At 36.3% G+C, this 15,158-nt stretch overlaps 1 protein-coding gene across 1 annotated transcript; it reads right to left on the bottom strand.

Annotated features, from left to right (window-relative positions):
* Positions 1–6,507: 6,507 nt before the first annotated feature.
* On the bottom strand, positions 6,508–14,864 carry SMIM8 (small integral membrane protein 8). The gene is made up of 3 exons (XM_074310338.1): positions 14,713–14,864; positions 9,618–9,775; positions 6,508–6,924 (listed from the first exon to the last, which is right to left on the bottom strand). The coding sequence occupies exons 2-3, from the start codon at positions 9,750–9,752 to the stop codon at positions 6,766–6,768; spliced, it is 294 nt and encodes a 97-aa protein (XP_074166439.1). The 5' UTR covers positions 9,753–9,775; positions 14,713–14,864; the 3' UTR covers positions 6,508–6,765.
* Positions 14,865–15,158: the final 294 nt, after the last annotated feature.

The following is a 15,158-nucleotide window of genomic DNA, read 5'->3' on the forward strand; positions in this document are numbered from 1 at the left end:
TTTTAAGGTATTTGAATAAAGCTTCAGGCAGTACATCAGATTGTGCATGAATGAAAGGCTTGGTAATGTAGCAATAAAATTATGATTTGGGAAATGACACTACAATTTAGAGAGGAAATAAAGTCAGTTCCTCAAATAATGCTGTTTGGTTTCCCAGGCTATATAATTAATAAACCTGATATTATAAAGATATATATATATAATATATATATATATATATATATATATATATATATATATATATATATATATATATATATATATCTGCAAACTTCCAAAATAATTGATATAGTGACTTGACATTCTTAAATGTTTTTATCTTTCTTTCCTTCTCTGTTCCTCTCTCCTCTTTCTACTTCTCTTTTTTATTTGGTTTAACTTTCTCCCTGTTCCTTCTTCTCTGTTTTTGTCTTATCTATAGGTATAGGACAAAAACACAGAGCCATTAAATACCAAAATTGGTGCTCTTATTCTCACCTTTTTTCTTATATTTGGGTTCTTATTAATAGTTTAAAATATATCCTGGATTCCTCATATTTAGAATGTCAGTGTAGGACTACAACAAAATTCTTTTTTTTTTTTTTTTTGTTTTTACATTATAGACCTCCTTTGACAGAAATGTTTTTAAATGAATAAAATGAAATGAACAGGATTGAAAAAGAAACTAATCTTACTGGAAGATAATCATAACATTATTAAAAACAAACAAAAAACCAGGCCAAGAACTTGAAGCTTAGATAATCTTTGACAGTCCTCTTCAGGTGTAATCCTACAGTAATTCCTCTCACTTAGGTTTTTCCATCTTATTATCCTTTAGGCTCAAGAAGAAATAAGCAAATTCTTCTCAATTTTAGAGATAGAAGGATCTTTTAGAGATTAGCTCAATCCTCTTTTATGCACAGATAAGGAAAATCAACCCTGAAGGTTGATTTTTCAGATAATCTTCAAAGTCCTCATCTCTAACAATCTATATTCAAAAATCCTAGGTGATGACAGGAATTTCAGCTCAGATCTCCTGATACCTAATCCATTCAGTATTCTTTCTAACACATTATGTCAGAGTGAATGGAACTAGGTGAAGATTTCTCAAAAAGTCTATGAGACGGAGTTGGCCTAGTCCCATGAATCCTATTCTCAGAGGGCTGTGGGGCATAAGAGGTCAGACCCTAAGCCTAAGTGTCAGGAAGTTACATGACCTATAGAAAGTAGACAGCATTGCTGAACATTGGTCAATGATTACTTCCTTTTCAGTCCATCCAATGACCCAAGTTTTTTGCTATATAATTGTTTCCCTTTTTCCAGGCTCGGGGCCAGACGCCATGCTTGGAGATTGGAGCCGAGCAGCTGTCTGTGCATCCTCAGTTGGTGTCCTTGGTCCTCTCCTTGCAAGGACTGAATAAATACTACCTCTTTGTATCTGAAGATGCCTCTGAGTAGTCAGTTTGGGTAAGAGTATCTAGCACCTCATCCCACACAAGAGCCTCCCCGACCAACAGACATTTCTTTGGCAAGTGGAATGTACAGGTGACAAGACCAATTCCCTTTGCATATTCTATATTTATGAAGACTGTTCTTTGGTCTACACCTGCAATCCTTATAATAAAACACACTCATGTTAGACATACCGGTTCTTAAAATTTAAGCTTAACCTATCATGTGTGTGATAGAAAGCTACCAAAATAGAAATTCCGAGTGTGAGCTGGAGATCAAAAAAGGTCTTTATTTTTTTCCGAGAAGGCTTTTATAGCCTCCCTTCCCCACCTCATTTTACCATTTGCTGTTAAGAGATCTCAGGAAGCAAAGCAATATCACTCCATTATTCAAAGCTGTATGGCCTATCAGAACACTTATTTTTTACAAATCCTTATTATGCATTTCCTTTCACCAAATTTGAGAGTATCCAATCAAAAGGGGGCTAGTATAATTCTTTTTTACCTTACCATGAGTTGTAAAGCTGAGCCTATAAGAATGTAGTATGGAGGAAATTTGGTGAATCATATCTCACATAGAACTATTATTCGTGAAGAGCTACCCCCAACTCTCTATCCCAAGTAACTTTTTTTTTTAAGACAAATATTTATTGAATACTCAAACATAGCCATTTTTAATTCATCCAACTAAAGTAATTAAAAACAAAACTTTGTTTTAAAATTCAAGTTTTTTAAAATGGGCAATAAAAATTTTTGTGACATTAAGCTCTGCCAGGTGTATTGATGGATAAACATGTATATCTACTTTCATGTCACCTTATTTATAAACATATTTCAATTGCTGCACAACATCCCTTTTCCTGCTTTTACACCTTTTTCACTTTCCTAAGAAATCCCTAGTTTCCTCTGATGCCCAGCTGGTTCCCAGTCCCATATGGGAGTAATTGAATGTGGAGGTTATGAAATTTTAATTATCAGTAAATGTTTGATGTGTATACTTATTTTATATACCTATATACCTGGGGTGATGTAAAAATTTCTCAGGCAAAAAGATGTTGTGAATAGAAAAAGTTTTAAAATTATGCTTTAAAGCATAATAATAAATACCTCTTAGACAAAAAAGCCTTTTCTAAAGCACAACCTCTCACATTTGTGTCTTCCTTTTAAAACTTTCTTTTAAAAAAACAAACAAAAAAAAACCAATAGCTTACTTTTTTTTTTTTGAGACTAGGATTAAGTGACTTGCCCAGGGTCACACAGCTAGGAAGTGTTAAGTGTCTGAGACCAGATTTGAACTAGGGTCTTCCTGTATTCAGGACTGGTGCTCTATCCACTGCGCCACCTAGCTGCTGTGCTTATTTTCAAAATATATGCAAAAATAGTTTAACATTCACACTTGCAAAATCTTGTATTTCTAATTTTTTCTCTCTCCTTTCTCCCCACACCTTCCCACAGACAGCAGGCAATCCAATATACATTAAACATGTGAAACTTGTCTATATATATTTCCATAATTATTATGCTGCACACACATAACACACACACAAAAATCAGATCAAAAAGAAAAAAAAATGAGAAAGCAAACAAACAACAAAAAAGATGAAAATACTTTATTGCGATCCACATTCTGTCCCCACAATCTTCTCTCTGGATGCACATGATTCTCTCCATCACAAGTCTATTGGAATTGGCCTGAATCACTTCATTGTTGAAAAAGCCAAGTCCACCACAGTTGATCATCACATCTTGTTATTACCATTTTTAATGATCTCCTGGTTCTGCTCATTTCACTTAACATCCGTTTATGTAAGTCTCTCCAGGCCTCTCCCATTGGTCGTTTCTTACAGAACAATAATATTCATATACCATAATTTATTCAGCCATTCTCCAATTGATGGGCATCCACTCAGTTTCCAGTTTTTTGCCACTACAAAGAGAGCTGCCACAAACATTTTTGCACATGTAGGTCCTTTTCCCCTTCTTTATGATATCTTTGGGATACAGACCCAGTAGAGACACTACTGGATCAAAGGGTATGGGACAGTTTGATAGCTCTTTGGGAACAGTTCTAAATTGCTCTCCAGAATGGTTGGATCAGTTCACAACTCCACCCACAATGCATTAGTGAGTGTCCCAATTTTCCCACATACCTCCAACATTTATAATTATTTTTCCTCTCATCTTAGACAATCTAAGAGGTGTGTAGTAGTACTTCAGAGTTGTCTTATTTTGCATTTCTCTGATCAATAGTAATAGGAAGTAAAGCTACTTTCTATTCACTTATTTATATTCTCTCCTTCCCCTTCTATTTGCTACTGAATCTGTTGAATTAAACCTAAACACTTCTATCCTTTCTTTCTATACTTGCTCTGCTTCAGCTTGCCATTTAATTGCTTTTTCCTCTACATCAACAATCTTAATAGTATAAAAATTTGTATCTAATAGAGAGCAGGACAACAATTAAACTACAATATATAAAATACTAGACCTATTGTTCTATGGCACCAATGGATACAGGTCAGTCAAAAAACAATAAGGTACTAGTTTTAAATGTAAAGAATATTTTGAACCATTTTGATCTAAGCTACATGATATACTGTATCACAGAACTAAACTACATTTACTCAATAAGCACTTAAGTGCCTACCATGTGCCAGATACTACTGAAAGCTAAGGATACAAAGACAGACAAATATATTATCTGTTTTCAAGAAACTCACGGTCTCAAGGGGGAGACAACTTGCAAACAATTATATAACAAATAAACAACAGAAAAGATAAACCTTATGGGGAAGGCCCTGGCAACAAAGGTGATCAGGAAAGATATGGTGTGATTTTTAGATATGGATTTATTTACTACATTATAACAACAGAAGTTATTTTAGTAAAATGCTTTCTTTGTTTTTACTCTAATTGCCAGTATTATCAAAAAACATTTTAGTAAGCACCTCCTATGTGCTAGGCACTGTGTTAAGAACTGTGCTAAGACAAACAAAGTTAAAAAGCAATTGCTGCTTTTAAGAAGCTGGTAGTCTAATGGCCAAGTCCCTTAACGTTGTTTACTTCAGTTCCTCATCTGCAAAGTGAACTTGAGAAGGAAATGGCAAATCACTTCAGTGTCTTTGCCAAGAAATGACTAAACAATGGATTTTTGTAGATTACCAGACTATCTTTTTAATTAGTTTTCAAGAAACTAAAAATCTCAAGTATTGAGAGTGAATTAAGACTCAAATGCCTTTATGGCTTTCTATCAATAAGACACTCCATCTCTTGGTTCAGCATTTTGACTATCCCTTATTCCAGGAATTCTCCTTCTCCACAGTTCCACCTACTGGCTTCCCTGGCTTTAAGTCCCAACTAAAATCCCATCTCCAAATGTAATGATGGAGAAACTGAGGCAAGATAGAGATTAGAGTTTTTAATATTTTATTAATTGGAGAGTTTAATTGACTGGACAGGACTCTTGTCTCAAAGTATCCAGTGATGAATGGGAGAATGACAAACCCTTTTATAGCTTTTCAAACAAAGAAAAGAAGAGCAGGAAAAGTTCTTACAGAACCTTTTGGTTCTGTCAGGATGGGGAAAGCAATAAAATCTTACTGAAAAGCCAGAGTCATGTTTGAATAAACAGAAGTAAGGATGTCAATTGAAGTATCCGGGATGATCTTATCTCTTAGAGGGACAGTGTTAAAAATTCTTTGAAAGCAGAGGGAGCTAGGAGCCAGGATGTCTGATCTGCTCCTCATCTCCCATTAATAATTTATAACCTTAGAGCAAATGGTCCTCAGTCTTAATGAACCAGAGGGGTTTTACAACTTAAGGGGACTAAGGCAGAACAGTTAAGGAAACTGAGATAGAACAAATCAGGGAAACTCAGGACAATAAGGGAAACTAGTGCAGGGAAACTGAGGTAGAACAACTCAAGGAGACTGTGGCATAACACTAGAGGAAAGCTTTTTCAACTCCTTTTTAATTCTAATGTCTTTTCTCTCTTAACTTATCTTATTTATCCTGTGAATAGCTTGTTGGTATATATTTGTTTCCATGAGCCTGTGAGCTTCTTAAGGCAGGAACTGTTTTTGGTCTCTTTTTGTATCCCCAGAATTAATTAGCAGGGCACCAGGCACATAGATGTCCATGGATTGATACTGATAGATTTATTACCAGCCCTGGAAGGTCTAGAAAAAAAAAAATTTACCTAAGGATCTTTATATACTCCATTCCCATAGCCACTAGGAACTCATTCCTAAAACAATATGCTTCATTGTTTTTGGATTATTTCTAACTTACTCCAGCCTCCTCAAAGTAACTTTCAGGACTACATAATCTTACAACAACAAAAAAAGGGATGGAGCCAACTGAAGGGGGGCACATATTTAGAAAGTTAATTTTCTGCAGCAGGAATTCCACACTAGTGAAATCTCAAAGTCTCACCTGTACAACTATAATTAGAATAAAAGGTAATAATAATTAACATGTTAAGATTTACAAAAGGCTTTAAAAATATTATCTAATTTTATTCTCACAACAACCCTGGAAGGTACATATTATTATCCCCATTTTATGGATAAGAATACTGAGGCAGATATCAGCTAAGTGACTTGTCTAGGGACACACACCTAGGAAGTGACCAAAGTTGGATCTGAACCTTGGGTCTTGCAAAGTTTGATCCAGTGTACCACTTAGCTATCTATATTTTGGCTGGAAATTTACAGACTCCTCCCTGCTTTTTTTGTGGTGATTAGCAGATTCTCTAGGAGGGAACAGCTCTGGTTCACCTTTGCTTGCTGAAACATCTTCAAAACCCATCTGTAACATGGTCATAATTTAAATGAAGAGCAGGAAGATGACCCACACTTACCTGAATATGTTTGTAATTTTTTAAAAAAGGTTTTGAGATTTGGTTTTTCACAACCTTAATTTTACTTGCACAATCTTCCCACCCTCCCCCCAAACTTTCTTAACTAATGGTATCTTCTGGCTGTGTAGAACAGGAACTATTTTGCACATAGCATGGACCCCAAACAGCCATCACTACAGTCTCTTCCTGATTTATTGAGAATACCAACCAAAGGTAACCACTTTTACTTTACTTTTATTACACAGTTCAATGGAGATGACTTTGCTAGGAGGAAAAAATTTAACCTTTTTATATATGTGTAAAGGGAAGAAGCTGTAGCTGTGAAAAGCAGAATTTAATACCAAATGCCAAACTGTTACATTCTTTCCATAACAACATAATGCAGGATAATAAACATGATACCTGGTAAAGTACAGTCTTTCATCTGAAGATTGCAGAGCCCCTTAATACAGCTGTCTCTAATAATCAGCACTATTAATCCCATTTAGAGGTTTTTCTCCTCATATATCTGGCTCCCCCACTGTCAATAGCTTCATAGAGGTCCTTTTTATTCTCTTGAGTTGCATGTAGGTAACCAATGTAAGCCACGCAAAGTGTAAGTGTTATCAATCCAAAAACCATAACAGGTTTGTTCTGTCAAAGAAAAAAAGGCATAAATCGTATTAAGGATATTAATTTTTTGAGTGTTTCATGTATCTTGCATGTATATTATCAGGCTTAGATTTGGCATTAGAGTCTTTTGAATCATTAACGCTGACAACTTTTCACCATCCGCTTGATTATCAAAGAACACCCTATCTAGTCCTGGGGTTAGTGAGGACCTCGGACCCTTTGCCACTTGCTAACAAGTGCGCTGGCACTGAGCAGTATAAGGGAGAATGGGGGTAACAGTAGGAGTCGGGCAGCCTCAGCTCCTGATGTGTCTCTGGCACTTAATTTACAGATGTAACCATGCAATGCCTCGCTGGGTCTCCAAAAGAGAAAAATACCTTTTTCCTAAAGGGAGAGTCCTGGGCCAGGGGCTTATCAAGATTCTTTCCCAGCTTTGCAGCTCTAAAAGGCACAACTCATTCATGTTTCAATAGGAGTGGAGGTGAATATACATGTCACTGTCCCCATGAGGCACCTCTTCCCCTTTAATAAGAAAAATTGAGAGTTGGCTGTCCTGGAAAAAAGCCTTCAGTTCAACAACCATTTATTAGGCATCTACTATGTACATGGGAGTGCAGTGGATAAATCTGGCTTTAGAGTCAGGAAGACTATTCAAGTCCTTCCTCCATACATACTAGCTGTATGACCCTAGACAAGTCACTTTAAAATTTCTAGTTGCAGAGTAAGTACCAAGAGTAAGTAACTTTTTTATCTGAGTATTTCATTGTAGATATCTAAAAAATTCTCACAACACCCAGCATTGAACACAATAATACACACATAGCAGACACTTCATAGATATATTTGGAATATCAATAGTAAATAATTGATGTAACTTCATTTACAGCAGGGAAAATGGAGGAAGCATTGAAAGGTATGGCAATAGGCTTCAGGGTCCTACAAATTCTGGAGATCATAAAGTTGTCCAAAACTCCAGACCATCTTCTTGGTCTATATATTGTATTATGGTCCCTCAGTCCCAAAATACCTTTGTAGTTTTGTACTGGGCAAAAAAAAAAAAAAAAAAAAAAAAAAAAAAAAGTAAAAAATAAAAAAATCCTATTATGTCAGTACATATAGCATTGATAGAAGGTAATGGATAAAGAAAGGACTCAAGTAATTTATATTCCTTATCTCTTTCATCCAAATTTGTTATATTATGAATTATTTAAATTTCATTAACATAATGAAAAAGAAATATTTTCCCTAAAATTACTCCTTTTTAAAAGATGTTAAAAGATAAAACAATCAGTTCTCAAGAACCTGTATGTTATTCCTGATTTTCTTTTGAGTATTTCTTCACAAAATGGGAAACACATTCCTTCAAAATCATCTTACATACTATCTAGACTCAGAGAGTGGATTATAGGATTTGACCTAATTGACTTTCAAGTATTCCAAGTACTGAAAATTAAATAACCAAAATAATAATTATTTTTTCTAGAGTAATACAAACTCTTAAGTAGTAAATTAAATCCATAACCTTAGTATAACTGTAAATTTCTATATAGTGGCAGTGAGAAAAAAATAAAATTTAAATCCTGCCTTAGATTTAATCATTCTTAGTCTTTTAACCTCTAAGTTTCAGTTTCCTTATTTTTAAAATAGGTATAATTATAACACCTATCTAACAAATTAGTGATGATAAAAAGAGAGAACATATCTAAGCTCTTGGCAAACCTTTTAAAAAATTGCATAGCTAGAAATTACTATTTTTACAATATAAATGTGAGCTAAAATTCATGCATTCTGATATTTTAAGTGTTTCTTAAAACAGCAGACTAGCAGAGTTGAAAATTATTTAATAGATCTTTTAGTTCAACTTGAAATAGCAATGTCTTTTAACCATTACTGATACATGGTCATGGCCACTTTAAGATGTCAAGTGACAGGGAATTTATACTCACTAAACTATCCCATTGTTTTTGTTTGTTTGTTTGTTTGTTTGTTTTTTTCATAGAGCTCTTATGCCAGAAACTTTTTCTTTATGTTGAGTTGAAATCTCATTAACTTTCTTCTGCTCAATGAACCTAGTTCTGTTCTTTGATATCAGTGTCTCAGGACTACTGAAATAATAAATATGCCTAAACTACTAGAGGAAAATGTATAGGAGATAAAAACTGCAATGATCGGAGACTCTTTTAAATCTATATAATGTAAGTTAAGTAATGCAAGTAACACAAGTTAATTTTTCCTAATGACCTGGTCTAATATGGTGAATACAACTTGCTGATATTAAATTAGGAACTTTAGGAAGCATCATTAGGTTAGTATTTATAGTATGAGAACATTCCTAGTAAAGAATAGTCATGAACAGAAAGGATTAACAAGTTATCTCTTTGGCCCCTCATTTCCAAAGTTCTAAGCCACAACAAAATTTTTAAATGGCAGGGAAAAATATTTTAATTTTTTTTTTAAAGGTTTAAGAGTTAAACATCATTTTCTATTATACTTCCCAAGAATTATAAGTATATTTTAGTTCATTTTAATAAGAGTTAAATTTTTTTTCTTTTATTTTCTGGAACCTATTATTCACAAATATACAAAGCCTTACCCACATTAAACTCCAATGAGAAAGCAAATGACATGGGGAAATATAAGGCCTTTCTATTTCCCAAGGTTGTCAGAATAAATATATATGCATATTCTTAATTGCTTTTGAATATACTTCTTACAGGTTTAATGAAAAGCTCTGGATTCACAGCTCGAAATAAGGTGGTTGTGCGGGTCCCCCTGAGGCCTGGAGTTCGATAGTCTTTCTCTTTGAGTGGTTCATTTTTAAAGGATGGGGGTTCTGGTGCTGAAGACATCTTGATTAAAGATGATTTATTACCTAAAGACAAAAGAAAACAGTCTTTTTAAAAACTCTTTTGAAATTATTTTATTATACTTTTGCTTTAATTCTCTATTCTTGTATAGTCTTAGTTTCAATTATTCTTGAAATCACATTCCACATACAGTATATAATGCCATATATTTTTAAAATGAGGCTTTAATGATTATTTTGTTAATTATTTTCCACAATCAATAGAATCTGGAGAAGTAAAGTAACTGTAGGTTACAAAGCCAAATAACTTGAGTCACATTTAATCTTTTTGTTCTTCAGACATGCTAAACATATATACTGATCAGTATATTAAGTGCCATCTTCCCAAAATTTTCTTCCATCTACCTTCTAAGTTTCTCACAGCCATTCCCATAATCACAGTCCTTGAGAAAAGTATTTTTTTCTTTAACACCCATTTTCATGCTCATTCATCCCAAATTGCATGCATTGTGCTGCTATCTTTGCAGGGGTCACTATTTCTCCTGTCTCCCCAATCTTCTACTTAGGATTTACTCCTATTGGGCCTTCTAAGTGTGCATGATCTTTCTTTCGCTTCAATTTAACTACTGGATTCCTTCCATTCTTTCCTCATTTGCATGTTTACTACCTCTCTGTTGCTGCATGCCTTTCAACCTGCTCTGACCTCCATATTGGTGCATATACCTATTTATGTCTTGAATCTCTGCTTCACTATCAACACTTGTGAAGCTTTGATTTCCCCCCTAGTACTATGTGGCCAAGACAGACTTACCATTCCTGCCATCTAGTGGCAAAACAAAACCAAAAAACTAGAAGTCTTTACAACAATGAAAACTTCTAGGGGTATTTTGTTTTTTAAGCTGAAATTTCATTTCACTGTACAGAAAAATTTATGAAATAATTCTTAAAGCTTCATCCTTACACATCCTATAGATTTTTTTTTTATTAAGTAGTTTACAACAAATACTATATTCATTAAATCTTGTATTTTTTACAGACTTCACAGGCAATAATCACACACTTTATTTAATGAAGAGCAAATTCATTCACATTTCTGTTGTTTTTTTAAATAGCTTGTGTTGCACAGGTCACTAAATATTTATCTATGGCACTTAATTGTGCAAACACCTCATCAGGAACATCTATCTGAGTAGAAAGAAAACATCAGGCTTTTAACACTTGATCATGATCATCATTACTTTCAGGGTTTATTTTTACATCAGTGAGCACTCTTTTGATAATTTCTGTGTCCTTTGTCTTTTGAGAAACAATTAAATTATTACCTGCAGCATCAAAATCTACAAAATCAAACTGGTCTGGGACACCAATGGTAGTGGCTATTGAATGCCATATTTTTTAAAAATTCTACATTTGGTTTGTGATCTTCTTCTATGTCACATCAGATGACTCCATTGGGATGAGGCCAGTTTTCTGCCAGCATTTCACTACTGTAGATGGCTCCACAGACCACCAGACTTCAGCAATCATGTCAATGGCTTGTTTCATATGTTCTCATTTTTGTCCTGGTCATCCAGACTGAGAAAAAGTTGGTTCAGTACTTGGCTTCTGTAGTGAGCTTTCACAGTGCGTATTTTCCCCTGATCCCAAAGGCTGCAAAATGGCTGTGTGGTTCATTGGTAGAAATTCAACTCAGACATGTTCTATATATGGAACTGTGTAGTGGGCAGAGCAATTATCAATTAATATGAGGATATTGCATTTTGCTCCTTTCATCCTCACATCAATCTTTATCAGCCACTCATTTTAAATAAATCCTGTGTCATCTGAGCATGTGTATTGGCTTGGAAATCACATGGGAGCAAATGGACATTTCTAAAGCAATGTGGCTCGGCTGACTTGCCAATGATGAGAGGTCTCATTTTTTCTGCCCCTAATGCATTGCAACAGAAAAGAGCTGTCAATCTTTGTTTGCCTCCTTTACAAATGTTACCTTTGGCTGAGAGTGTAAGATGAGGCAGCAATTGATCAACCACCTGTTTCATCAGCATTAAAGACATCATCAAAGATGTAGTCAGCAATAAGCTTTTTAATTTCTCCTGCACATAAGTCACTTATCTTCTCCATGGGAGCAGTATTCTCTTCATTACAAACTACTTTTGAAACAACTCCATACTGTGCACAAAACGTGTTCAGCTAGCCTACACTTGTTTAGAAGTCATCATGATCAAAAAGGCTGGCAAAGGCCTTCTGCTGACCAAGTGGACCACTAATTGCATCAGTCCTTGCTCTCATATCCCGACACTATGCAAACACTGCCGAGTCACCATAGAGGGCACCTCTCATTCGCTTTTGTTTGGGTTCCAGTATCCCTTTCTTCACTTTATTTTCAATTTTGGCTCAGTCCTTCAAAAAAGCAGGCGAAATAGATGGAGTGATCCCAAATTCCTTTGCTATATCTCCTTTCTTTCGGCCAATGTCTAATACTTGTACCACTTTCATTCCTTCTTCCAAAGAAAACTGGTGGCATCTCATCTTTCCTTGCTTAGCCACGATGGTAGGACGGACAGATCGTGTGTATACTTTGTGATTAAAGTAACTCAGTGCTAGCCACCACCACGCACCTAAGAAACATTTCTCCTTGTGCTAATAAGTTAGACTGTGAACATGGAAAAGAGAAAATTCGATATGAAGCAAAATCATTTAGCCAAAAGAAATTTTATAGTTAAAAAGTAAAAATAAGAACAGTAAAAATAAGAGAATCATAGAAATCATCTAGTTCCAAGTCTTTCATTTTATAGATTAGGAAACAGAGGCCAGGAGTCTCAGTCCCTCAAGAAATAGAGAGTACTAATTACAATAAGCCGAACTGGATATGTTTATAACAAAATACATACAAATTGATGAAATAACTGCTTCATATTATGTTCATAACAAATAATTATTATATTCATTATTCACATTAAAATGACAAAACAAATGCTTGTATCTTGAGGTAAGATGATATACATACTATGTAATAAAGGTGTAAGATATGTAAGATACAAACCATTTTGCAAATCTTAACTCACTATACACATTATATTATTTTTATTACTGATCTAATATTCATGAAAATTCAATTAATGAGGATTAATTCAACCCCAGAAAAAAACTTATTGTGATGAATTACTGGGACATCTTAACTTTGAACATTGATTTGACTTTGATAATTGAATTAGATGATACCTAAGGTACAGCTCTAAATCTTATGATCCTGAAACCCGCTTGGGACTTTATCACTACAAAGTGATTCAAATAGACTGTATTTTCCTCTTGAATCTGGCTGCTACAAGGGCAGTTTTGAAGGCTACCTAAGACCATACTTCTGTTGCAAAGACACAACATAAGTTTCAGAGTTCCCCTAGCAGAAGCAACAATTTCCCCCGGTTACAGATGCCTTTGCTACTTGAACTTGTGCTGCAAAGTAGAGGAGACAGATCCTTTTCTGGTCTTTACCTCTCAAACAACTGCCTACAAGGCATTTTTTAAAAAAAGATCTCATCGCAAAATCGATCAATGATCATTTTCCTCAGGCTTAAAAAATCCCTTAAGGATAGATGGTAGAAACAGAAAAAAATCACTAACTCCAAAGACTTTACACTTTTTTCTCAATTTAGACTGTGCACTTGCACTGTAAAATTCAATGTTAAGAAATAAAAGATTAGCATGGGAAGTAAGGGAATTGAAGCAGGAAAGATGATAGATCACTGCAGCTGTCTTTTTTTTTTTTTTTTGCACTTAATGTATTTTATTTTTTCCGATTACATATAAAGAGTTATCAACATTCATTATTGTTAAGATTTTGCATTCCAATTTTTATCTTCTTTTTGTACCAATGTCCCCAATTGAAATTTTCAACACGTTCAATCCTTTTAGATGACGCAATACATCATGTAATATTAAAAGAAAAACTACCTTCCTTTTATTTACTTTACTGAATTTGAGAAAACATTACTCCTTTTGAGATGATCTATGCAGAGCAACAATCATTACCTTTGAATTATCTGCAATACCCTATTTCGCAACGGGCACGGATTCTGAAATCAACTCTTAGTAAAGTTTATTATTATTACATTATAAAAGACCGTTTCTCTTGGAAGGATGAAAGGAAAAATTATACATAATTTGTGGCCATATTAGTGTGGCAAGGAAAAGCAACTTTGATGATACAAAATGATGACAGTCACATGTTTTGTGGTAAGTTTTTAAATTTCTGTCTTTGCTTAGGACTAAGGGAGAGGTTGGCGCCCCGGCTCCAAGCTGCTCATGCGCTAACGGAAGGGAGGGGTTAGGAAGCAGAGGGACACGCCCACTGCCTCGCGCTCGGGAGGAGGCGGCCTTTTCGGGGCCCGGTGAAGCGCTTCCAGCGGGAGGGTGACAGACGTTCCTAAAGTCTGAGATTGGAAGGAAAGGGGCGTCTCTCTAGGTTGGGGAGGTCTGGAATAATAAAAATCGGCCACGTCAGGGGCTTGGGGGAAGGGAGAGAGGGCTGAACGTGGGGAGGGGAGAAAGGCGCCTGGGGGTGGAACTCAGTAACAAAAGAACCCCAGAGACTGTAGGGGGCAGTGTTTTGGGGGGACAGGGAAAGAAGTGCGCTGCTGACGTACAAGATGGCTCCGAACCGGGATGGAGAAGGAATAAAGGAGAAGGAAGAGGGGAGGAGGGAGTGAAAAAGAAAGGAAGGAAGAGCGAGGAAAAGGGAGGAAGAGGAGCAGAACGAGGAGGGGGGAAAGAAGTTGCAAGAAAAGAGAGAAGAAAACGGTGGGAAAGCAATAAGACGAAGAAAGGAGAAAAGAGCAAGGCCGAGGGAGGGGAGAAAACAGGAAGGATAGGGGGAGGAGGGGAGGAAAGAGGAGGCGGGCGGAGCTGGGTGCGGGCCTCCGCGCTTGCAGGCCTGGAGTGGACCGCCCCCCTATACCCGAGGGGCGTCCGCGCCACTTCCATGCTCCGACTGCGTCGCTCACCTTTTTTCCGGAGTCAGCTCCTCTCCCCACGGCCGCCGCCTCCTGGACGGAGAAAGCGGGTACACGCCGCCTTCAAACCGGAATTTCGCCGCCGCTAGCGGCTCCTGTAGTCCGGAGGCCGCAGTGCTTTGAGCGCGAGGCAGCGCGGGGCGGGGCGGGGCTTGGGCCTACAGGGCAGCCACTTTTGACCCTGGCAGCGAAGAGCGTCACCTCAGGCCGCCGGGGTATCCTTGCTTACCCAAGTCTCTGGGGGAGGTTGTGCAAAGTGAACGAGAGAAAAAAAATTATTGGAGTTGGTTTCATCAGTAGTAGTTTCCCATATCAATTAAGTCACAAATCCAGGGGGGGGGATTTAATTTTTTTTTTCGCGGGGGGAAGGGGGGGTGGTCCAGGAGACCTGGGGCTATATAAAAACTAGCCAGAAAACATCGACCCCTCCCTTCTGG

Source organism: Sminthopsis crassicaudata, chromosome 4 (genome assembly GCF_048593235.1).
Source record: "Sminthopsis crassicaudata isolate SCR6 chromosome 4, ASM4859323v1, whole genome shotgun sequence".
Lineage (NCBI taxonomy): Eukaryota > Metazoa > Chordata > Mammalia > Dasyuromorphia > Dasyuridae > Sminthopsis > Sminthopsis crassicaudata.